General features: G+C 41.0%; 1 protein-coding gene across 3 annotated transcripts in view; it reads left to right on the top strand.

The window, feature by feature from the left end:
- Nucleotides 1-23,823, top strand: part of LOC137418890 (dermatan-sulfate epimerase-like protein) — a 77,766-nt gene extending 53,943 nt beyond the window's left edge. For all 3 annotated transcript variants that reach the window (XM_068105040.2, XM_068105046.2, XM_078770707.1), the window contains 2 exons: nt 18,269-18,843; nt 20,723-23,823. In XM_068105040.2, the coding sequence (XP_067961141.2) occupies nt 18,269-18,843; nt 20,723-23,141 (2,994 nt within the window). In that variant the 3' untranslated portion in view covers nt 23,142-23,823. The remainder of the gene's footprint in view (nt 1-18,268; nt 18,844-20,722) is intronic.
- The last annotated feature ends 2,250 nt before the right edge of the window (nt 23,824-26,073 follow it).

The raw sequence follows: 26,073 nt of genomic DNA, 5'->3' as shown, positions 1-26,073 counted from the left end.
TCCATTGGCCATTTACACTATGGGTTCTAACAACCAATCCCCATTGACCAAACTGTGGTGCTTCTCAATTTGGGGTCTCACTCCCCCGATTCATCTCCCGGTGCCCTCGCACAATTTCTGGGCCGCGACGTGTAGCTCTCCCAACAGGTCTACCCACCTGCACACCTCCACCACTGTAGTTGCCACCCGAGCTTACCTAGCTCCTCACCCTAACCTATCTAACTGGGGGCAGCCCCTCTCCTGGCTCTGTCACCCCATGGTGCCCTCTGGCACTGGGCTACCCGGGTCCGTCCTCCGGATCCTCGGGCCCCATCCACAACAACTACTACCGGCTCCCAGAGCCCACCTGCGGCCTCACCTGGCCGACATCCTTACAGTGGTGGAGTGCCCAAACCAACTACACACACTAACAGGCTACACGCCCAGCCACCCCCACAACACTAATGCACCCATCCAAACATCATTCTTCCAACCGCACCACAGATGCCAATATCCAACCACAATTTACCTATACCCTCTACCTAACATTTACACTACCCGCCCCGGGTATCCGTGATGGGGGTCCACTCTTCCCCCATTCACACCTTCACACCATCCACTCCACTCCACGACCATCCATTCCCATACTCCATACCATTTATTCCATACCTCTGTTCTCCATTCACCTGTCGTTGCACACCTGTGCAATCTCACCTGGTGCCACCTGCACCCTCCTCCCCTTCCTGGACCAGTTGGTCAACACAACACACATCACCATCACTCACTCATACACTGCTCCACACACCTGTTCAGTTGCACACCTGTGCAATCACACCTGTTCAATCACTCACACACACGGCATCATCTCAGCTAACTCCTCCCCTCTGAAACTTGCGCTTCCCAGTCGTCCCTTTAAACTATTGCGCTCCCACGTCATTATAATCCACACTAATCTACCTGCGTCCCCACTACAGGTATCAGTCACTAACTAACCTTAACGTCACCTAATGTCAATCTCTTCTAGATCCCTATCATTATAACCTAACCCACCCGGGCTAGTTTTCACTGCCATACACCCCATAAGCTATTGCGCATTTGCCCCCTGTCTGTGAGGGATGGTGGATTTGCCATCCCACCACATCGGGGGTCTCTCACTATAAATTTTGTTCGTCCAAATCCAACAAATCCAAAAATTTTCCATTTACTGCCAATTCTATTCACTTTTCTAAATTTCGGATCAAATCACTATCACTAATCACAGTCCGTCTACTTATTACATCCTCTCGGTGCGCCAATTCACATCCACAGCCCGGCTTCGTACAGCCGAGCAATGAACGCGGGTTCTTTTGTGCCAGCGGCTGGATACGTCCCGCATTCGGGGCAGGGACGGGGGCTTACCCGGGCCGAGATCCCACGCACCACCTCGGCGTGGAGCCATCCAATGTCCCGATCTCGACCTGCCGGCACGTCTCAACAAAAAGTGGTCGCCATGACGACCCTTCCTATCGAGCTGCCCGCTCCGCCTAGTGGAGCCCGGACGCGGCCGTTCCACGCGAGGCCCAGCGTGGATCGCGCACGGCGGTTCTTTCGAAACCGCCGTGGTTCGGATCCCCGCTGGTTCTCGCGGCACGCGAAGCCCGGCACGCACCGAGGGCCCGAGTCGGCTATAAGTCGTTCTAACCTTTAACCCGGTTATCGTCGACGCCTCACCTGGATGCTTACAAGCATACGCTACCCCTTTCGTGCTCATACATGCAGCCGTTTCCATGCTCTTGGTCGTACCTTCTCTAACACACCTCGGTACACTCATTCCGCTCACCGACTTGGTCACACACCTGACCACCGAACACTTTGGCACACATTCGTCGCTCGCACACCTCACCAATACACCTCTTCGCGCCCCTTTCTCGGTCACCTCCTTTGTGACAATCACAGGTGTGCTCTCACCCGCACACCCAACCACGTGTCTCACTACCAATTCCAGCGTGCATTCCCACTCACGCTCTCCCATTCCAGGTGTGCATCCTTCCATTCCAGGTGTACATCCTCGCTCACCTGTCACAACCAACTCACGCTCCGTTTCACTCTCACTACTCTCACCTCCACTCTCGGTCGCGCACTCACCCTTACTCTCGACAGCACACTCTTTCCTCATGCACCCGTCCGTTACACACCTTCCTCGCGCATCCTCCCGCGCACACTTTTTCGTTACTTCCTCCGTAACACTCACCACACCGCGCTTCCCTGTGCTCCCTTGCACACGCGCTTCGACCAACTCACTCTTGACGGCACACTCACTCCTCGGCGTGCACTTTTTCCTCACACACCCCATGGTCGGACATTCTCGCACACCTCTTTTTTCGCACACCTGACCTGTCGCACACTTCACCAACGGCCTTTCACGAACACCCGGATCCAAACCAATCCCCAAGCCGACTGAAGCTTTCCTCACATCATATACATTGCCACTCACCTCCGTACCTTGTCTCCGCACCTCCTTTGCCACCTGCAAACTCTTTATTTGGTTAGTGAGCATCACATCATGAGTTGAGCACCGACCTTGCACATATTCCATTACCTCCTCCTGGATTTCTCTCTTAGTTTCTGTCCGTCCCTTTTTAATTTCACTCACCTCTTCTCCCACTTCCTCTAATTTTTGTTTAACCTCTTTTATTTCTCGGTGCGTCTCCTCAAGTTCGTCCTCTAAGGCTACCGTGACCGTCTCTATGTGCATCCTCACCTGCCGGTCCTTTGTCTCCATTATCTCTGTCACCTCGTCCACCCTCATTGTCAGTTCCTCCCGTACCATCTGACATTGCCTCTGTGTCGCTATCAAGTCATTTTTAATTTCTTTTTGTGTCGCCTTTAATCCTCCGAGTACTGCAGTGTTCCTTTGAACCTGCTCCACTAATTTCGTTTGTCCCTCTGTCAGCTGTTCCACCTCCTCCGTCAGATCTTCTATTCCCCCTTGTAACTTTGCCGTATTATTTCTCACCTCTTTCTCTATACGCTTTTCGCCTCGCTTTACCTCCTCGCGTAGCCCCGAGACCTCCTCACTCACCCCTCGTCGTATTTCCTCCATCTGGTTCCCCATCTGTTCGATTTCCCGGGCGGATTGTTCCCCTATTTCCCGCAATTTGTCCTCCATCCTATTTTCTAACCCCATTAACCCATTTTTCACCCCCTCTAACTGATTCTCCTGGGCAGCCATTCTGTTTTCCACCCCCGTTAACCCATTCTTTACCTCTTTTATCCCGTTGTCTAACCCCTCAAATTTTTTTTCTAATCCCTCACCGGTACCCCTCGCTTCGTCCCTCATTACCCACAATTGCTCACCTTGAGCATCCATCCGGTTCCCCATTACCCCCATTTGGCCCTCCAATCGCTCACCCTGAGCATCCATTTTTGCCATCAGTTGGGTCAAGAATAATCTGAGGTCAAACCCGGTTTGCCCAGCGTCCCCAGCCGCCACCGCGGGCTCGCCCTCCGCGGCGCCGCTATTTTGGGACCCTTCAACCACGTGCGCGAGCGCGCCATTTTGCGCGCCTGATATTCCCGCAACCACATTGCCATTTTCCTCCTCCCTTTCTTCCCCGAAGTCCTGGGTTACTTCTAACCCCTCTATCTCTCCCACCGGCATCCCGTCGCCTTGAACAGCCATGGCGCGATTTCAAAATTCGGGTTTTACTTTATAAAACAAAACAAATTTCGATTTTTTTTTTAATTTTGAGCGCGTGAAGCGCGCTTCGGGTCTGAATCCCACTCCCAGACACCAATTGTTACAGATCGCGGTTAAGATGTTATAGACCGAGCGGTGGTGTAAAACCGCGACCTAACAAAACTCACCCGATTCACCCAGACTTTGGCCGTATCGCACCCTAGCTGCTCAATGAGGGAAAAGACAGAAACGACGCAATGCAAGAGGAAAAAGGAAGACAAAGAAAGGTTTGGAAATACGACTACATTTATTCCTACTATTTACACACAAGCAAAAAGAAACAATTACGTTTATTTACAAGCACAAGACGCAGGTGACACAGTGCAAATTTAGCTTACCTACAGACTTAATTAAATACCCAGGGACAGAACAAACAAAACGCTGACTCACGCGGGGAATTGCTGAAATGGCAGGATGTGGATGGCTGGAGGGGGAGGGAGGTCCAAGGGGGGTCATGCAGCACAACCGGCGCGTTCAGCAGCCGCCGTTCCTCTTCGGCCCTGCTCCAAACCGCCGTTCAGGCCCCCTTTGGCGGTTGGGTGGTCTGGCTGCTGCGGCCGCCGTCCGCTGCGTTCCCCGGACTTGTCTGGTCCAAACCCACAACTCTGTCGTGTTTCTCTCACTCCTCACCACCGACTCCTCACCGCAACCAACTGATCACCGACTCCTTTTGCAACCAACTTCCGCAACCAACAACCTTGCAACCAACTCCTGCAACCAACTCTTCTCTTCCAACAACCCTTCTCTCTCTCTCTCTGACCACTTCCGTTTTTGCGCCTTTTATAGCGCCTCCAGCGATTACGCCCCCGGCGCTTTGGACACGCCCATCGGGGGTGCTCACCTCGGCCCTGGTTGGTCGCGCGACCCTCGGGCTCCGCCCTGGATGACGACGGGCGGGCGCGCCCCTCCTCCCCTCTGACGAGGTGGAGACACGCCTTTCTTCTCCGACTCAAAGCCCATGGTCAATGGCGGTTATTGGAGGGGAGGTAATATGAGGTCAATGGTGGTTATTGGAGGGGAGGTAATATGAGCAATCGAGGCTCGGCAATGACGAGAGGGGATGTAATATGAGGTCAATGGAGGTTTTTGGAGGGGAGGGAAAGGGAGATTTTTGGGGATGGGAAGGAAAGGGGGTCTATTCTCTTTCACTGGTGCAATGGAGTATTTCAATTAATGGGAGACACAGCCTTATCCTAAAACACAGAATAAGATATAACTATCGAACATGGATATTCTATGATTGGCTGACGTGTATGCTTGTGGACTATGGGACGCCCTTTTGGTCCTTACACAGCTCCGGAGGCAGGAGGCACAGAATAACAACAACAATAATAATACTTCACACCAATTTACCACAATACACATAATCAAAAAAATTCAGTCCTCATCTCCGCAACAATATATATATATATATATATATATATATATATATATATATATAGTTAATAAACTAGTGGGCCCGTTGTACCAAATTTTCATTGATCGTCACCGCCTTGTAGCATACTTGCCTGCCATACATGATGGTCTTTTTGGTCCTCTTGGTCTTTTGGATCTTCGGGAACTTTTGGGTCTTTGGAGACTTGGGTCCTCAGGGTCTTTTGGGTCATATGGGTCTTCTCAGTCTTTATCGTCCTCAGGGACTTTTGGGTTCTCAGGATCTTTTGGGTAATCTGGGTCTTTGGGGTATTTTGGGCCATACGGGTATTAAAGGTATCTTTGAGGTCTTGATGATCTTGGAGGTTTTAAAGGGTCTTCAAAGGTCAAAGCGGTCTCAGCAGTCTAAAGAGTTAAAAGGTACATTTCAATAGTACGTCATTAATTGACAAAAAGTATGCCTCACCACACACAAACAAAAAACACACACACACGCACGCGCGCACACAAGCAACTCATTCATTTATAGTAGATGATATTATAACAGTAACACTAATTCATTTTGATAATCTTCACAAACACTTTCCAAACATAATTTTTCTGCAAAATCATCAAATACATTCATGGTCTTGTAAAAATTACATTAAAGTTTTAACCTTGCGGATGGAGACTTACTGAAAAATTGGTGATGGGGTTTACCATTTTGCTTCTCCTTTCTAGACAGGTATGTAGCAAGTTTACCTGTAGCTACAAAAAAAACAGCAGTTCATACTTTTTGTCAGGTTGACATTCTTTTTTTGAACCTAAAAATAAAAGATATTTTACTGAAATTATATTAACTAGGGCATGCCCGTACGTGGGTGCAATGCCCGTACGTGGGTACGTGGGTACGTGGGTGCGAGTACGGTGACAATCCCCCCCCCTCTATTTACATGAAATGGTTTGGTCCATGAAATGGTTTGGTCCATTCGCAAAGCCAAAGCGAACGGCTTGCGAGTACGGTGACAATCCCCCCCCTCTATTTACATGAAATGGTTTGGTCCAAAGCGAACGGCTTGCGAGTACAGTGACAATCCACCCCCTCTATTTACATGAAATGGTTTGGTCCAAAGCGAACGGCTTGCGGAGTTTGGTAAAGAAATCGCCATAGCTCGGTAACTACTTGTCCGATTAATATGAAACCTTGAAAAGGCACATCCTCGGGTCCCCAGCAATATACCTGGCAAGTTTCAAGTATATCGGACCCGTGGTTGTCGAGAAACAGTGGTCACAGACAAACGACACACAGACATACATACACACAGAGATTACTGGAATTATAGATAGATGTGAAAGTGAAATTCATTTCAGGAAAGAAAAGGTAAATGTGAAATTTAGAAAAGAAAATGAGAGATTGAGAAAAGTAAATGTGAAATTTAGAAACGGAAATGTGAAATTCATTTCAGGACAGAGAAGATAAATGTGAAATTTTGGAAAAGTAAATGTGAAATTCATTTCAGAAAAGAAAAGGTAAATGTGAAATTTCGAAAAGTAAATATGAAATTCATTTCAGAAAAGAAAATGTGAAATTCAGAAAAGGTAAATGTGAAATTCAGAAAAGGTAAATGTGAAATTCAGAAAAGGTAAATGTGAAATTCAGAAAAGGTAAATGTGAAATTCAGAAAAGGTAAATGTGAAATTCAGAAAAGGTAAATGTGAAATTCAGAAAAGTAAATGTGAAATTCAGAAAAGGTAAATGTGAAATTCAGAAAAGGTAAATGTGAAATACAGAAATGAAAATGTGAAATTCATAAAAGGTAAATGTGAAATTCAGAAAAGGTAAATGTGAAATTCATAAAAGGTAAATGTGAAATTCATAAAAGGTAAATGTGAAATTCAGAAAAGAAAATGTGAAATTCAGAAAAGATAAATGTGAAATTCAGAAAAGAAAATGTGAAATTCAGAAAAGATAAATGTGAAATTCAGAAAAGTAAATGTGAAATTCAGAAAAGAAAATGTGAAATTCAGAAAAGAAAATGTGAAATTCAGAAAAGAAAATGTGAAATTCAGAAAAGATAAATGTGAAATTCAGAAAAGAAAATGTGAAATTCAGAAAAGGTAAATGTGAAATTCAGAAAAGAAAATGTGAAATTCAGAAAAGATAAATGTGAAATTCAGAAAAGTAAATGTGAAATTCAGAAAAGGTAAATGTGAAATTCAGAAAAGTAAATGTGAAATTCAGAAAAGATAAATGTGAAATTCAGAAAAGTAAATGTGAATTCAGAAAAGGTAAATGTTAAATTCAGAAAAGAAAATGTGAAATTCAGAAAAGGTAAATGTGAAATTCAGAAAAGTAAATGTGAAATTCAGAAAAGGTAAATGTGAAATTCAGAAAAGTAAATGTGAAATTCAGAAAAGATAAATGTGAAATTCAGAAAAGTAAATGTGAATTCAGAAAAGTAAATGTGAAATTCAGAAAAGTAAATGTGAAATTCAGAAAAGGTAAATGTGAAATTCAGAAAAGGTAAATGTGAATTCAGAAAAGTAAATGTGAAATTCAGAAAAGGTAAATGTGAAATTCAGAAAAGTAAATGTGAATTCAGAAAAGTAAATGTGAATTCAGAAAAGTAAATGTGAAATTCAGAAAAGTAAATGTGAAATTCAGAAAAGTAAATATGAAATTCATTTCAGAAAAGAAAATGTGAAATTCAGAAAAGGTAAATGTGAAATTCAGAAAAGGTAAATGTGAGATTCAGAAAAGGTAAATGTGAAATTCAGAAAAGGTAAATGTGAAATTCAAAAAAGGTAAATGTGAAATTCATGAAAGGTAAATGTGAAATTCATGAAAGGTAAATGTGAAATTCATGAAAGGTAAATGTGAAATTCAAAAAAGAAAATGTGAAATTCATAAAAGGTAAATGTGAAATTCAGAAAAGGTAAATGTGAAATTCAGAAAAGAAAATGTGAAATTCATAAAAGGTAAATGTGAAATTCATAAAAGGTAAATGTGAAATTCAGAAAAGAAAATGTGAAATTCATAAAAGGTAAATGTGAAATTCAGAAAAGGTAAATGTGAAATTCATAAAAGGTAAATGTGAAATTCAGAAAAAAAAATGTGAAATTCAGAAAAGATAAATGTGAAATTCAGGAAAGGTAAATGTGAAATTCAGAAAAGATAAATGTGAAATTCAGAAAAGTAAATGTGAAATTCAGAAAAGTAAATATGAAATTCATTTCAGAAAAGAAAATGTGAAATTCAGAAAAGATAAATGTGAAATTCAGAAAAGAAAATGTGAAATTCATAAAATGTAAATGTGAAATTCAGAAAAGAAAATGTGAAATTCATAAAATGTAAATGTGAAATTCAGAAAAGAAAATGTGAAATTCATAAAAGGTAAATGTGAAATTCAGAAAAGGTAAATGTGAAATTCATAAAAGGTAAATGTGAAATTCAGAAAAGGTAAATGTGAAATTCAGAAAAGTAAATGTGAAATTCAGAAAAGAAAATGTGAAATTCAGAAAAGAAAATGTGAATTCAGAAAAGTAAATGTGAATTCAGAAAAGAAAATGTGAAATTCAGAAAAGAAAATGTGAAATTCAGAAAAGATAAATGTGAAATTCAGAAAAGTAAATGTGAAATTCAGAAAAGTAAATGTGAAATTCAGAAAAGTAAATATGAAATTCATTTCAGAAAAGAAAATGTGAAATTCAGAAAAGGTAAATGTGAAATTCAGAAAAGAAAATGTGAAATTCAGAAAAGTAAATGTGAAATTCAGAAAAGGTAAATGTGAAATTCAGAAAAGAAAATGTGAAATTCAGAAAAAGTAAATGTGAAATTCAGAAAAGGTAAATGTGAAATTCAGAAAAGGTAAATGTGAAATTCAGAAAAGGTAAATGTGAAATTCAGAAAAGAAAATGTGAAATTCAGAAAAAGTAAATGTGAAATTCAGAAAAGGTAAATGTGAAATTCAGAAAAGAAAATGTGAAATTCAGAAAAGGTAAATGTGAAATTCAGAAAAGGTAAATGTGAAATTCAGAAAAGGTAAATGTGAAATTCAGAAAAGAAAATGTGAAATTCAGAAAAGTAAATGTGAATTCAGAAAAGATAAATGTGAAATTCAGAAAAGTAAATGTGAATTCAGAAAAGTAAATGTGAAATTCAGAAAAGTAAATGTGAAATTCAGAAAAGTAAATGTGAAATTCAGAAAAGAAAATGTGAAATTCAGAAAAGAAAATGTGAATTCAGAAAAGTAAATGTGAATTCAGAAAAGAAAATGTGAAATTCAGAAAAGAAAATGTGAAATTCAGAAAAGATAAATGTGAAATTCAGAAAAGTAAATGTGAAATTCAGAAAAGTAAATGTGAAATTCAGAAAAGTAAATATGAAATTCATTTCAGAAAAGAAAATGTGAAATTCAGAAAAGGTAAATGTGAAATTCAGAAAAGAAAATGTGAAATTCAGAAAAGTAAATGTGAAATTCAGAAAAGGTAAATGTGAAATTCAGAAAAGAAAATGTGAAATTCAGAAAAAGTAAATGTGAAATTCAGAAAAGGTAAATGTGAAATTCAGAAAAGGTAAATGTGAAATTCAGAAAAGGTAAATGTGAAATTCAGAAAAGAAAATGTGAAATTCAGAAAAAGTAAATGTGAAATTCAGAAAAGGTAAATGTGAAATTCAGAAAAGAAAATGTGAAATTCAGAAAAGATAAATGTGAAATTCAGAAAAGAAAATGTGAAATTCAGAAAAGAAAATGTGAAATTCAGAAAGGATAATGTGAAATTCAGAAAAGGTAAATGTGAAATTCAGAAAAGGTAAATGTGAAATTCAAAAAAGGTAAATGTGAAATTCATGAAAGGTAAATGTGAAATTCATGAAAGGTAAATGTGAAATTCAGAAAAGGTAAATGTAAAATTCATAAAAGGTAAATGTGAAATTCAGAAAAGGTAAATGTGAAATTCAGAAAAGTAAATGTGAAATTCAGAAAAGGTAAATGTGAAATTCAGAAAAGGTAAATGTGAAATACAGAAATGAAAATGTGAAATTCATAAAAGGTAAATGTGAAATTCATAAAAGGTAAATGTGAAATTCATAAAAGGTAAATGTGAAATTCAGAAAAGAAAATGTGAAATTCAGAAAAGGTAAATGTGAAATTCAGAAAAGGTAAATGTGAAATTCATGAAAGGTAAATGTGAAATTCAAAAAAGAAAATGTGAAATTCATAAAAGGTAAATGTGAAATTCAGAAAAGGTAAATGTGAAATTCAGAAAAGGTAAATGTGAAATTCAGAAAAGAAATGTGAAATTCAGAAAAGTAAATGTGAAATTCAGAAAAGTAAATGTGAATTCAGAAAAGTAAATGTGAAATTCAGAAAAGAAAATGTGAAATTCAGAAAAGGTAAATGTGAAATTCAGAAAAGGTAAATGTGAAATTCAGAAAAGTAAATGTGAATTCAGAAAAGATAAATGTGAAATTCAGAAAAGTAAATGTGAATTCAGAAAAGTAAATGTGAAATTCAGAAAAGTAAATGTGAATTCAGAAAAGTAAATGTGAAATTCAGAAAAGGTAAATGTGAAATTCAGAAAAGAATATGTGAAATTCAGAAAAGGTAAATGTGAAATTCAGAAAAGTGTAAATGTGAATTCAGAAAAGATAAATGTGAAATTCAGAAAAGATAAATGTGAAATTCAGAAAAGTAAATGTGAATTCAGAAAAGTAAATGTGAAATTCAGAAAAGTAAATGTGAATTCAGAAAAGTAAATGTGAAATTCAGAAAAGGTAAATGTGAAATTCAGAAAAGAAAATGTGAAATTCAGAAAAGGTAAATGTGAAATTCAGAAAAGTAAATGTGAATTCAGAAAAGGTAAATGTGAAATTCAGAAAAGTAAATGTGAAATTCAGAAAAGAAAATGTGAAATTCAGAAAAGCTAAATGTGAAATTCAGAAAAGGTAAATGTGAAATTCAGAAAAGGTAAATGTGAAATTCAGAAAAGAAAATGTGAAATTCAGAAAAGTAAATGTGAATTCAGAAAAGATAAATGTGAAATTCAGAAAAGTAAATGTGAATTCAGAAAAGTAAATGTGAAATTCAGAAAAGTAAATGTGAAATTCAGAAAAGTAAATGTGAAATTCAGAAAAGTAAATGTGAAATTCAGAAAAGTAAATGTGAAATTCAGAAAAGTAAATGTGAAATTCAGAAAAGTAAATGTGAAATTCAGAAAAGAAAATGTGAAATTCAGAAAAGAAAATGTGAAATTCAGAAAAGGTAAATGTGAAATTCATGAAAGGTAAATGTGAAATTCATGAAAGAAAATGTGAAATTCATAAAAGGTAAATGTGAAATTCAGAAAAGAAAATGTGAAATTCAGAAAAGGTAAATGTGAAATTCAGAAAAGTAAATGTGAAATTCAGAAAAGTAAATGTGAAATTTAGAAAAGTAAATGTGAAATTCAGAAAAGAAAACGTGAAATTCAGAAAAGGTAAATGTGAAATTCAGAAAAGAAAACGTGAAATTCAGAAAAGGTAAATGTGAAATTCAGAAAAGGTAAATGTGAAATTCAGAAAAGAAAATGTGAAATTCATAAAAGGTAAATGTGAAATTCAGAAAAGGTAAATGTGAAATTCATAAAAGGTAAATGTGAAAGTCAGAAAAGAAAATGTGAAATTCAGAAAAGGTAAATGTGAAATTCATAAAAGGTAAATGTGAAATTCATAAAAGGTAAATGTGAAATTCAGAAAAGAAAATGTGAAATTCAGAAAAGGTAAATGTAAAATTCATAAAAGGTAAATGTGAAATTCAGAAAAGCAAATGTGAAATTCAGCAAAGGTAAATGTGAAATTCAGAAAAGGTAAATGTGAAATTCAGAAAAGAAAAGGTGAAATTCAGAAAAGAAAATGTCAAATTCAGAAAAGGTAAATGTGAAATTCAGAAAAGAAAATGTCAAATTCAGAAAAGGTAAATGTGAAATTCAGAAAAGAAAATGTGAAATTCATAAAATGTAAATGTGAAATTCAGAAAAGAAAATGTGAAATTCAGAAAAGGTAAATGTGAAATTCAAAAAAGAAAATGTGAAATTCATAAAAGGTAAATGTGAAATTCAGAAAAGAAAATGTGAAATTCAGAAAAGGTAAATGTGAAATTCAGAAAAGTAAATGTGAAATTCAGAAAAGTAAATGTGAAATTCAGAAAAGTAAATGTGAAATTCAGAAAAGAAAATGTCCAATTCAGAAAAGGTAAATGTGAAATTCAGAAAAGGTAAATGTGAAATTCAGAAAAGGTAAATGTGAAATTCAGAAAAGGTAAATGTGAAATTCAGAAAAGGTAAATGTGAAATTCAGAAAAGAAAATGTGAAATTCAGAAAAGAAAATGTGAAATTCAGAAAAGGTAAATGTGAAATTCAGAAAAGAAAATGTCAAATTCAGAAAAGGTAAATGTGAAATTCAGAAAAGTAAATGTGAAATTCAGAAAAGGTAAATGTGAAATTCAGAAAAGATAAATGTGAAATTCAGAAAAGGTAAATGTGAAATTCAGAAAAGAAAATGTCAAATTCAGAAAAGGTAAATGTGAAATTCAGAAAAGTAAATGTGAAATTCAGAAAAGAAAATGTCAAATTCAGAAAAGATAAATGTGAAATTCAGAAAAGGTAAATGTGAAATTCAGAAAAGGTAAATGTGAAATTCAGAAAAGAAAATGTGAAATTCAGAAAAGGTAAATGTCAAATTCAGAAAAGGTAAATGTGAAATTCAGAAAAGCAAATGTGAAATTCAGAAAAGGTAAATGTGAAATTCAGAAAAGAAAATGTCGAATTCAGAAAAGGTAAATGTGAAATTCAGAAAAGGTAAATGTGAAATTCAGAAAAGGTAAATGTGAAATTCAGAAAAGAAAATGTCAAATTCAGAAAAGGTAAATGTGAAATTCAGAAAAGTAAATGTGAAATTCAGAAAAGGTAAATGTGAAATTCAGGAAAGTATTGTGAAATTCATTTGGAGCAACACAAAGTTTAACCAGTTAAATAACGGCAAAAGTCTTTCGCAGCCAATACATTTCACAGCAAAAGGGCGCACTTTTGCAGATATTTCGCAGCCAAGTAGCATGCAGATATTGGAGCAAAATTCCTGACATGTTTGTTACCTGGGAAGATCTAGTGGGCAAGGCTGCAAATGGAGATCTCCTGTTCTTTTGGTGATTAGCTTCCAATACATTGATTCCCATACATGATCCAGTGATGGGTCTGGTAAGTAGTCTGTGCTAAGATGGGTAGTTCTCTGGGAGAACAGTCAAAAATCAGTTTTGGGAAATAGGATTCATCGGGATGAACATGTGTATTCTGAATCCAAAATAGCTGGACGCAATGACATTTTTGAACTACTTTCCTCATTAATGACCAAGTTGTCCTCTTGGACTGAATCCCTGTTATAGTTTAAATTTCCTGCACAGTTTTCCACCCTACAGCAGAGTTTGGCTGCAGGTGCCATACTTTGTTTATGTCAGCAAACAAATCACTGTTCCTGAATATATCGGGGAAAAGAGGACTGAAAAACAGAGTTTCACCTTCAAACATTCCTGGGGGAGTACGTGTCTGCTTTGCGACTCAGGGAAAGGCCTTCCAGGCATTGAGAAGGCTCTGGTAAAATATGGGAAGTGTTGACGTATCCACATGCTTGTGGTTTGTCAGGAATATTTCTAGACCATAGTTGAGTCTGCCCACCTGCTGCTAAATACAGCAGGCCAAGGGGTGCTTTGTCAGGTGCTCAACATATAGAAGACGTTGAATGGAGCACAAGTGAAAACCACGATGCAGGACTTCATGTGGACAAGGCTCTGACCTCCATCAGATGAAATACGGCCTATTACTTTTGGCCACAGCCAATGAGGGCCTCCCCCCCAAAAATCAACAGTGTGCCTGGATCATGCCCAAGCAGCACTTCCGGTGGTTGTAGACAAATACGTCGATGACATAAAGTTGCAGCAACCAAGTTATTGGTCACCAAGACACAGCCCTTAAAATATAAGTGTGGTAGGGCTCTTTTCCACAGGTTCAGTCTCCTCTCTATTTCCTCAGTCAAGCCTTCCTAATTTTTCTTCACAATTTGTGTGGAACCTGAGGATACATCAAGGTAATTGACACCGTCTGCCTTCCACTAGGTTTTCTGGAAGAGTTCTCAAGAGTTCTTCTGGAAGAGTTCTCAAGTATTCAACAAGAGCAACAATATCATGGTTGTTCCTGATGTTGACACAAACATCATCTGCATAAGCCGATATAGTCAGCAGTGGACTCCTTGGAAAACAAGCCAGACCGGAGATATTCTCTGAGTGTACAAAGTAACCATAATTATTATGTTTTCTTGTTGTCGGTGTACAATGGACATATAAAGCTTCTGAGATGATCCCCAAAGCCACATGCTTCTCGAACATGCCACAAGAAGACATCAATGCTGTCGAAAGTCCAGGAATATTATTCCAAAACCATTTTGATCATGGCAAGCGCCCATTGAATCAGGAACCTAAAAAATGCTGTAAATGGAACGACCGGGGATGCAGAAAGTCTGATCAGGTAGGACCAGATCACCGATGATTTCCTTCAAATGATTTGCCATCGCTGAATAATATTGCAACTGGTCGCAAATTCTCCATCCGGCGGAGAGCTCCTGATTTCTGGTGGAGACTCAACACTGCTCTCCAAAGACTTGATAACAGTACACCAGATCGCAGAGATTCCTGGATAACGTTCAAAAGTCGTGGACCCAAAAGGTCCCAAAATCCAAGTTAAACCCAGCTGGTAGGCCATCAATTCCTGGAGCCTTTTCCAGAATCCATTTCACCCAGGACATGTTCTCACTCAGCAAGGGTTAACGGCACATCCAGCTCCAGGCGTTGGGTCTCTGTCAGGGATGGGAGATGGGAGATGAGAGTTAGAGTTTTATCTTATCCTCATGAACATCTTTTTTGAAAATAGTTCCGAATAGAACTTCTGATGGTATTTTTTTTACATCAGAATTTGTAATTACATTCTCACTGGGGTCCATAACTGATAAAATAAGCCGAGACGGTTTCGTTTCAGATTCCAGGTGGAAAAAGGATTTCCTGGGGCTTTCTGATACTTTTATATTTTGTATTCTTAGTCTGATTAACTGATTGTTTCATTGTTTGCTTCATTCACTTGTTTTGCCAGTTTGTTCTCAAATTTTAGAATTTCTGTCTCTAACCGATCAAACCGAGCCAATGTGACTTTCATGAGTGACCTATCAATTAATCCGATGACAAAACAGCCATAAACGGGTTTTCATATTGTCCCACAATAGGTTAATGGAAGTGAAAAAGGGCTTTTTCCAACTACTGCTTTTCCGAGATTGCGAAAGGCATCTATCTATAATTCCAGTAATCTCTGTGTGTATGTATGTATGTATGTATGTATGTATGTATGTATGTCTGTATGTCTGTGACCGCTGTTTCTCGACAACCACGGGTCCGATATACTTTAAACTTGCCAGGTATATTGCTGGGGACCTGAGGATGTGCCTTTTCAAGGTTTCATATTAATCGGAGAAGTAGTTACCGAGCTATGTCCAAAAAACGATTCAACCAATCAGAGAGCAGCGAGCTATCACGTGTGCCGAACGTGGCGAACAGACTCTGCCTCGGACGGCACATTTGAGAGCGTATTCATTTATTTCACGTTGGCAAACTATGTTGGCGTTAAACTATGTTTTAAAACTAATTAAAACTAATTTGCGATTCATCGTAACTGCGATTTGCGACCTTCCGGACAGTGAAAACTTCACTTCCGGCAGCCAATCACAGAACGCGTTGTTGCGTAGGCGTGGCCGATGTGAGAGCGAGCCGAGCCGAGCGCGTGCGCCATTACGGTTCGTAATTCGATTTCTTCCGGAGAAAATAATAATTTCTCGATTTCTTATGCGCATTATTTCTCCCAATTCAGTCAGAGCGAAGGGCGGAAGCGAAGAGCGTTGTTTTTTTTGTTTGCGGGCGTACGGGCGTACGGGCGGGGTAGAGCGTACGGGTAGCGTTTTTTTTTTTTTTTGGCAAGGAACGGGCACCCACGTACGGGCATGCCCTAGTCATCCAAAAGACGAGTAATAAATTTCCAATACGCTCTCTTACGTTTGAGATGGGGACAGGATAGGCCCATAGTGACCATGTAATGGTCAGAGAAGATGGAGGGCAAAATGTTCGAGAAAGCTAAATCTGGCCTATGTTGACCTTTTGGCCTATGTTGACCTCAAAAATACTTGGTGGTCGAATTTAGTGACCAGATATGCAAATCCTCTTCAAATTTCAAGTCAATCGGATGAAAATTGAGAATTTTAGAAATTTGGCCTATGTTGACCTGTTGACCTTTTAACCCCCAAAACAATATGCTTCTTGCTTATGACCAACTCCACCATTTGGTGAAGTTTCATGAAGATCGGTTTAAAATTGTGACCTGTAGGCAACAGACAGACAGACATACAGACAGACAGACAGACATGCATACAAACAAACAGACAGACATACAGACAGACATACATACAAACAGACAGACATACATACAAACAGACAGACATACATACAAACAGACAGACATACATACAAACAGACAGACATACATACAAACAGACATACATACAAACAGACAGACATACAGACATACATACAAACAGACAGACATACAGACAGACATACAAACAAACAGACAGACATACAAACAAACAGACAGACATACAAACAAACAGACAGACATACAAACAAACAGACAGACATACAAACAGACAGACAGACATACAAACAAACAGACAGACAGACATACAAACAAACAGACAGACAGACATACAAACAAACAGACATACAAACAAACAGACAGACGTCAGACATACAAACAGACAGACATACAAATGAAAAATCGGTCAGAGACCGAGGACTTGCCGGAATATACTTTTTTATCGGCCATTTTGGACAAATATGACGGCCGATCCACGTGACCGATGACGTCATCATTATTTGTTTATTATCATCTATTTTGTCATCATTAATTTATTCCTAGATTATGCTCAATGAATTTCATCTTGATCGGATGAAGTTATGTACTTGTCGAATATTGACATCATAATGGATGCACCTATGAGATCATCATTAACATATTTTATTCCCCATGGAGAGTTCTTTACAATGAGCCATGTCTCAATTTTGTCTATTCAGCACTTTCGGAGATATAGAGGTGCAAAGTTTTTCGGTTTTTCCAAGATGGCAGCCGAACCACGTGACCGATGACGTCATCAATTGGGCATAGTCTATTCCAGGGAAAGACAAATATGGGTGTAAAGTTTGGTGATTCTACTTGCAACGGTGTAGACGTAATGCTGCGCACAGACAAACAGACAGACAAACCAACCGATGAACATACTTGCCGGAATCTTTTCCTTGTCTTTTCCTCACTTTTCCTTGTGAGGAGCCTCGCCGACTCCTCACTGACTCCCTTTCGGAATCCTTTCCGGCAAGTAACAAACAGACAGACAGACATACAAACAGACAGACATACAAACAGACAGACATACAAACAGACAGACATACAAACAGACATACAAACAGACATACAAACAGACATACATACAGACATAGACAGACATACATACAGACATAGACAGACATAGACAGACACAGACATACACACAGACATACATACATACAGACATACAGACAGACAGACATACAGACAGACAGACATACAGACAGACATACAGACAGACATACAGACAGACATACAGACATACAGACAGACATACAGACAGACATACATACAGACAGACATACAGACAGACATACATACAGACAGACATACAGACAGACATACAGACAGACATACAGACAGACATGCAGACAGACATACAGACAGATATACACACAGACAGACATACACACAGACAGACAGACATATAGACAGACAGACAGACAGACAGAATAACACACAAAACCAACCAATACATTTGAAAAAATTTCGATTTTTGCAAGTACCAAGTTCAGGTACATTCAAAGTACACCACCCCCAAGCCAGCCAGCGTGGCATTGCCAGGGCACCTAATTTTCTCGTTTTTCGCCCCCCTCTCCTTCGGCTACCCTCCCGGGTTGATCATCTGTGCCCCATTTGTGCTTCATTTTCATCTGAATACACGAATTCATTATGATGATAAAAGGTACTCATCCTTCTATCTATATCACCTGCAGGTCCTTTTGGCTGTGTCCGAACTCCATCAAGCAACAGAAGGCCGTGTTTGGCTGAACCGTCCGACGGACGTCCGTACAGTGTCCGCCATGATGGCAGTTTTACTCGGTAGTTTGGTACTTGAGCCCAACGAACCATCTGCGGCGAAGATGTGGCACGAATTTGCAGCCTCGCATCTCGATAACACCATGCGATACCTGAACCTCGCCGCCGACGGTTCCCTCAACGAGGGTATCTCCTTCGGGAGCTACGTGTCTCGTGCCGTCACGCAACACGTGTACTTGGCACGACGCCACAGGGGCGTCGATCACACCCACGGTACCTGGCTGGCACGGCACTTCCGCTTCTACCTGGCCACCGTCCTGCCCGGCTATCAGCGCACGGTGGGCATCGGGGACTCGAGTCCCGGCTGGCTTTACGGGCCCGAGAGCCAACTGGTCTTCCTCGATGCTTTTGTGCTGCGTAACGGCAGCGGAAACTGGCTGGCACAGCACATCCGTCAGCAGCGGGCACGCGATGGTCCCTTGGAGCACTCAAGGGCCTGGCGTTGGGCGACGCTCCTCACCGAGTATCTCTGGTGCGTGTTCGCCCGCAGGTTTCAATATTGGTCTCCATGTTTGTGTGTTCCTCATTCAAATGAAGGAGAGGCTTTGTGGAACACACCTTCATTTTGTTTTCATAATTGTCACGTTATGATAGTCGGACTGTCGCATTAACCCAGCTGACTCACCGAAGAAGGCAGTTGCAAGGTAGGAATTGAGAACTTGGCTTGGGTACCGGCACACAACCGCTTACTCTTTTTGGATACCAGCACACAACCGCTTTAGTCTTTTTGGATACCAGCACACAACCGCTTACTCTTTTTGGATACCAGCACAGAACCGCTTACTCTTTTTGGGTACCGGTACACAACCACTTGATCTTTTTGGATACCAGCACACAACCGCTTACTCTTTTTGGGTACTCTGGCACACAACCACTTACTCTTTTTGGGTACTCTGGCACACAATCGCTTACTCTTTTTGGGTACTCTGGCACACAATCGCTTACTCTTTTTGGGTACCAGCACACAATCGCTTACTCTTTTTGCGTACCAGCACACAATCGCTTACTCTTTTTGGGTACCAGCACACAATCGCTGACTCTTTTTGGGTACTCTGGCACACAATCGCTTACTCTTTTTGGGTACCGGCACAGAACCACTTACTCTTTTTGGGTACCAGCACAGAATCGCTTACTCTTTATGGATACTCTGGCACACAATCGCTTACTCTTTTTGGGTACGCTGGCACACAATCACTTACTCTTTTTGGGTACCAGCACACAATCGCTTACTCTTTTTGGGTACCAGCACAGAATCGCTTACTCTTTTTGGGTACTCTGGCACACAATCGCTTACTCTTTTTGGGTACCAGCACACAATCGCTTACTCTTTTTGGGTACCAGCACAGAATCGCTTACTCTTTTTGGGTACTCTGGCACACAATCGCTTACTCTTTTTGGGTACTCTGGCACACAATCGCTTACTCTTTTTGGGTACCAGCACAGAATCGCTTACTCTTTTTGGGTACTCTGGCACACAATCGCTTACTCTTTTTGGGTACCAGCACAGAATCGCTTACTCTTTTTGGGTACTCTGGCACACAATCGCTTACTCTTTTTGGGTACCAGCACACAATCGCTTACTCTTTTTGGGTCCCAGTACACAATCGCTTACTCTTTTTGGGTCCCAGTACACAATCGCTTACTCTTTTTGGGTACCAGCACAGAATCGCTTACTCTTTTTGGGTACCAGCACAGAATCGCTTACTCTTTTTGGGTACTTTGGCACACAATCGCTTACTCTTTTTGGGTCCCAGTACACAATCGCTTACTCTTTTTGGGTACCAGCACACAATCATTCAGGGTCGAAGAGCTCATGAAGGTTTATGGACTTTGAGTAGTTATGGTTGAAAAGTACCCGCACTGCCTCCACTGCCATTTTACTCTCCGAATCCTCCATCCTGTATACATAATGTGTTTATGGAATGAATGGTGGGAGACTCTCTGACTTTGATGAAGAGTTCATCCCGAAAGTTGAGCCTCGCGTTGCTTCCCACAGTGGTCTTTATCAACCTCCAGTTCAGAAACGCAATCAACGGAGTCATCACGATGCCGAACTCGAACCTTTACAAAGACCAATAGATTTTTTTTTGTTTTTTGTTTTTTTGTATACAAGATCGAGGCTTGTGAAAATGGTTTATAAATCAGGTTTATAAATCAGATGGTTTATAAATCAGCAGATTACATTGTTGCCAAAGTCCATTGACATGCAGTTGAGCCATTGATGTATTCATTAACATATTAATTTTGTCAACATTGCATTTCATTTGATTCTCAATTTTAAATGATCCCATCATGATGCTTCAATCTCTCTTACTGCAGATCGTTGTTGTTTTCATCGTTTTCTGTACCAGGTACGATGCAAGCCTGGAACCTAAACCTCCAGAGGGCTATGACCAACCTCGACTGTACGTGTTCCCATCATGGGGTGTCGCCACCTTTGGGGGTGGCCTCCCACTAAGAGAAGACAGCACCTTTGTGTCATTCAAGTCGGGTACAGTTGGTGGCCGCCTTGCAGCATATGGAGATGAGCAAGCTTGCCCAGACCACGAACATCCTGATCAAAACTCCTTCACATTTGCCCCTGGTGGGCGACCCTTTATTTCAGAGGCTTTGTACGGGCCGAAGGAGAGCCACCTCAACAATGTTCTTGTGTTTGCACCTTCTCCAACTAGTCGTTGTAACCAGCCCTGGGAAGGCCAGCTTGGTGAGTGTGGGATGCTCATGGGCTTACCAGGATACAATGATGATGGAAAAGACGGATATGCAGGTGAGAATAGTGAACATTTTGGAGAGGATCAAAAGGAAAGACTAAATGGGCCCAACAGCAACAGGGGATCGGGGAATTTGGGTGGAGGGGAGCTTATTGCAGCTGTCCAGCAAGGTGATGCGGTATTTGCTAGTGGTGAAGCAGTGGCTGCATACTCTCCAGTCATGCGTTTGCGCAGTGTATACCGTGCAATTGTACTACTTGACTCCCAAAGACTGCTTGTTCTAGACCACGTGGAACGTTTAACCGGATCACCGCTCACCAGAGCCAGTGCCTTCTTCCACAACCTCGACTATGATGTTAGAATGGTACTGCAAATGTCAAAACCCGGTGCAGGCCTCAGCGGAATCCTCATGGATGACTGGGACGCCTTGTACACCATGTCGTGGCTCAGTGACGATGGAGACAGCCCAACGGCTCACCTGCAGGAGGTGGAGCAGAAGGCTGAGCTCAAGACTCGTTGGACCCAGTTTGTTAACTTAACTTGGTACCTGGAGAAACCTGTAAGCCGAATGGCATACCTTATTCAAGGCCCTTCGGCGGCAGTACATTCCATCGGTACACGTGAGGGAGGATTACGCTTCATTGAGAGCAGTCAAAATGGTGTTCGACTGGCTATCACCGAGGCCAACGGCTATGAAAGTGTGGTCTCCATCGCGACGTGTTTTCACGATCCAGCAGCTCGCCTCGCACTTCTTGGACGACCAGCCTTTGCCACCTTTACAGATGTGCGAGGTGTGACGACATTTTTTGGGCTTTTTGATGCCGACAATGAGAGGTCTTCCCATGGTCGAAGGCTCCCTCATGACCTTGGTCTGCTTGTGCTCGGACTGGCAAGCATTTCTGGAGTGACAGTGGCAGCTGCACTGAAACAAAGGGAAAGCGGAGCAGTTGTTCAGCGTACACGAACAACTTTTGCAGCCCTTTCCTTTTTGTGGCTGCTGGAGCTGCTGCTTGTTCAGAGCCTTTACCTGCATTCCTCTTGTCGAGATCAACCTTGGAATGCACCTGATAGACAAGAACCACTTTCACCATCATCTTATGAGATACTCCCAACAGCGGTATTAGTTGCTTTGCCAGGATCGTTCGGAGCTGAGACTGCTGAGGTGTTGTTTGCTGACAATACTGACTTTACGTATCTACCACTGCCCATCGGTCACCTTCGGCCACCCTTCCCGGAACCACCCTTCCATGAGCTACCCTTCCGTGAACTGCCCTCCTTTCCTGAGTCATACACAGAGTTTGAGGGAATAACCCCCAACAAATCATATTATCATCACATAGATGCTGCTACATGGTTTCACCTGCTTCTCCATCGGCCACGGGATATGCTGCTGCGGGCTTTGCGTGCTTCACGATCAATGTGGCGAGGCTCCACCGGTATTCGGTCAAAGCTGAGGAGCCTCATGGCCATTGTTAGCCACATGGAGGCTTATCCTAATGCACGTTTGGCTCTGAGTTTCACTAGCAAAGCTTGGTCCAAGCAGTTACCATTCCTCCAGACAATTTTGAACCCCAGCATTAAACCTCTTGTGTTGGTACGTGATCCACGAATGTGGTTATGCGAACTTCTTTGTAACGAATCGAGCCTTTCAACCAAATCGCTCAGAAAGCCACTGAATAGCTCGGCCCTGTCAGTATATCATGTGGAACTGGCACAAGTGTGGTTGGCGGCAGCATCGAGTGCCCTGGGGTCCTCAAACGATCCAGGCAATGGCAGGCCGCAAGTCGTGCGCCTTGAGGACCTGGTGTCACATCCAGTGCGAGTGGCCGAATCGGTGTATCGGTTCCTGGGCCTGCCTCTGCCACCGGCCGTTCTCGCTCGGCTGGGGCACATGATGGGAGGAGGCGTTTTCCAGTCGACGCACTACGGTCGAGTTATGCTCCGGAACGATCGGGCCCTCGACTGGCACCGTCTTCCCGCACATGTTGTCCGAGATGTGGAGACCATATGCGGTCAAATGATGGAAAAGCTTGGCTACACCGTTGGTGGGCGAGTTTGAGGAACAGGAGAACATTGCATGAAGACTATCGGAGCCGTTGATTTGTCTGTGGGTTGCAGATAAGTTAATATTTTTCTACAAAATACTATGATAATCACGGATTTGTTGTCGTGCGTGTGCCCTTCAGAATGCCAAATGACTGTAGTTTGAACACGACAGGATGGACATGCCTGTGTGTATTATTATTTCAAGTTCAAAGCAGGGTTATGGAGGATGGTGAAGATTTCAAACAGGGTACCAATTGTCATCCATTGACTTGGAAACAAACCAAGTTTGTTTTTGTAAAAGTTTCTTTTTAATGCAATTTTTAAACTCTCTTGTGCTGGTCAACAAATTCTCACTGGATCTGTTCAATTAGTCCGTGCTTTAGCCAGGGTAAGGAAACCTCCAAGGGTATTTACTGTAAGATAATGATGAACACGGAACGAGATTTCCTCCTCAATTCCAGTTTCTTGCTTTATATCACTCAGCACTTTTCAACTCAAAACAATTTCTCAAACTCCCTTCTGCAAACTCGGAAGTTTTGTTTTGAAGTTTGAATTCAGATTTATCACTCGTTCTACGTCTTAGGGGAGATGGAAGGGGATCCGCCGACTCCAAAATGGTCACTGTCTCCATGTTACGTGTATAAAAAAAATGGCAGTTCATTTGTTTGTAATAAAAAGTCGTCACAACCATCCCACACCGATCCCCTTTGCCATTACCCCACCGATACGCACTCTGTTACTTTCATGAGCTATATCGAATTTCCTTAGCTATATATCCTTCGTTCCACCATTTTCTCAAATTTGAACCCCCTCCCTTCATTCTCTCTTCCACCTTAAGCCCGATTGTTTTCTTCAGCATCTTTTTATTTATTTATTTATTTATGTGTGTACCGTATGTAAAGGTATGTTTAAGTATGTTTAAGGCTCGAGTCACACTGAGTCCTCATCGAGGCCAGGCCTTAAATAAAAGAGCTGCATGGATAGAAAAGTGAAGAAAGAGGGAATAGTCCGAGTTTTTGAGGAAGTAAAAAATCTGTTTTCTGAGAAGGGGAAGGTCGGAAGTGTTTGGAAAAATATGGGAAGATAAAGTTCCAGAGTTCGGCAGTGGAGGGGAAGAAACAAACATCATACTGGGCTACCCTTGAGTTGCCAATGGCCACACAGTAATCATGAGATGTAGTGGCTTGTCGAGTATTCCGTGGTCTCGCTAATGACGGAGGTATACAGGCAGCAAGTTCTTGGGAGCAGAAACCGAAGTAATATCTGTAGAAAAGAGAAAGAGAGAAAACTTTGCAGTTAATTTGAGCGGGTTGAGATTTGATGTCAGATTAGAAGTGTTGATAAGTCTGATTACTTTGGATTCAATTCTGTCCAGGAAGTATGTGGAGCTAGACCCTCCCAGCTGTGAGAGCAGTTCTCTACACAAGGACAAAGCAATCCTTTATATAGTTGAAGAAACTGTTGAGAGGAGAAGAATCTTCAACATCTGAATAGGACTCCCAGTTTCTTCAAGGCAGACTTCCCCATTTGTGTAATGTGTAGATTCCAGGATAAATTTGATGTTGGGGTAATACCTAGTAGGTTTATTGTATCACATGGTGTAATTGTGGATCTGTGAGAGGAGATTGGAGAGTTGAGAGGAGTTTTAGAGAGAGAGAGATGGGAAGAAATTGAGTTTTAGAAACATTAAACTTAACCTGATTACATTTGCCCCACTGGGAAATCTTGTCTAAATCCGAATTTAAAGAGGTGGCTGTGATCAAACGAGATGTGGATCGAATGAGGGAAGGATGGGGCAGATGGGAAATAATTTTGGAAATTTCCAAAAACATGTAATGTCGAGTCGTCAGCATACGAGTGCATTTGGTTATTTGTAGAAGAAAGAAGGTCATTGATAAAAACGAGGAAGAGTGTTGGAGACAGAACAGAACCCTGAGGAACACTGCTGTTGATAGGGAAGGAGGGAGATGTTGAGCCATGGACAATTACAGAGATAGAGTGGTCAGAGAGAGCTCGATATGAGAGAGCAGAGTGAAGGAGGAAAGCCGAAAGAGGGAAGCTTGGATATCACAGCCCGATACCAAACTCTGTCAAAGGCTTTTGAGATATCAAGGCCTACAACAAAGGATTCCCCAAGATCTCTCAGAGATGTCTGGACATTTGTAATGTAAGAAAGGAAATCACCAGTAGATATTGCTTTGCGAAAGCCATATTGATGGTCAGATAGAAGACTGTGGGATTCAAGATGCTTGATGAAATGGGAATTGAGTAGATGTTCAAAGACTTTGAAAATAGTTGAAGTCAGAGCAATAGGAGGGTAGTTGGAAGGGTTTGAACGATCGCCCTTCTTTAAAATAGGCTGTACTAAGGCATGTTTCCAGGAAAGAGGAAAAGTTTTGGTTTTTAAACAAAAGTGAAACAAACGAGGAAGCACGGGTACTAGTTCTGAAGCACACTCCTTCAAGACACGAGGAGGAAGGCCATCGTGTCCAGAGTGACATTGGAGGAGAAAAGAGAAACAAAAAGAGTTCCTTTATCAGTCGGAGAGACATCTATAGTATCATTGGAATGGAGCAGTAAAGGAAAGGTAGAGCGACAGAAGTTGTTGGCGATACTTTTAGCTATAGACCAGAACGATCCATTAGTGGAAGAAGATGGGAGGTTGTAACATTTATTTTAGATAAAGGAATGCTTCGCCTCACGAATAACATGTTTGTGACGATTTCTGGCAGATATGAAAGGTGAATGTGAGTTGGAGGAAGAAGAGTTTTTCCATGTCCGATATGAGGAATCTCTTGCATGAAATGTCCGCAGAGCAGGAATTATTGAACCAAGAGTTGTTAGGTGAGATAAACTTGAAAGAGAAGGTGATATGAGCCGCCATTTCTGCAACAACTTCAGCTACATGTTCAGCAGAGATAGAGGCGTCGCCCAGGGAGAGGAAG

The sequence above is a fragment of the Myxine glutinosa genome, chromosome 1 (assembly GCF_964187855.1).
Source record: "Myxine glutinosa chromosome 1, kmMyxGlut1.1, whole genome shotgun sequence".
NCBI lineage: Eukaryota > Metazoa > Chordata > Myxini > Myxiniformes > Myxinidae > Myxine > Myxine glutinosa.
This window is presented reverse-complemented; position numbering and strand designations above follow the sequence as displayed.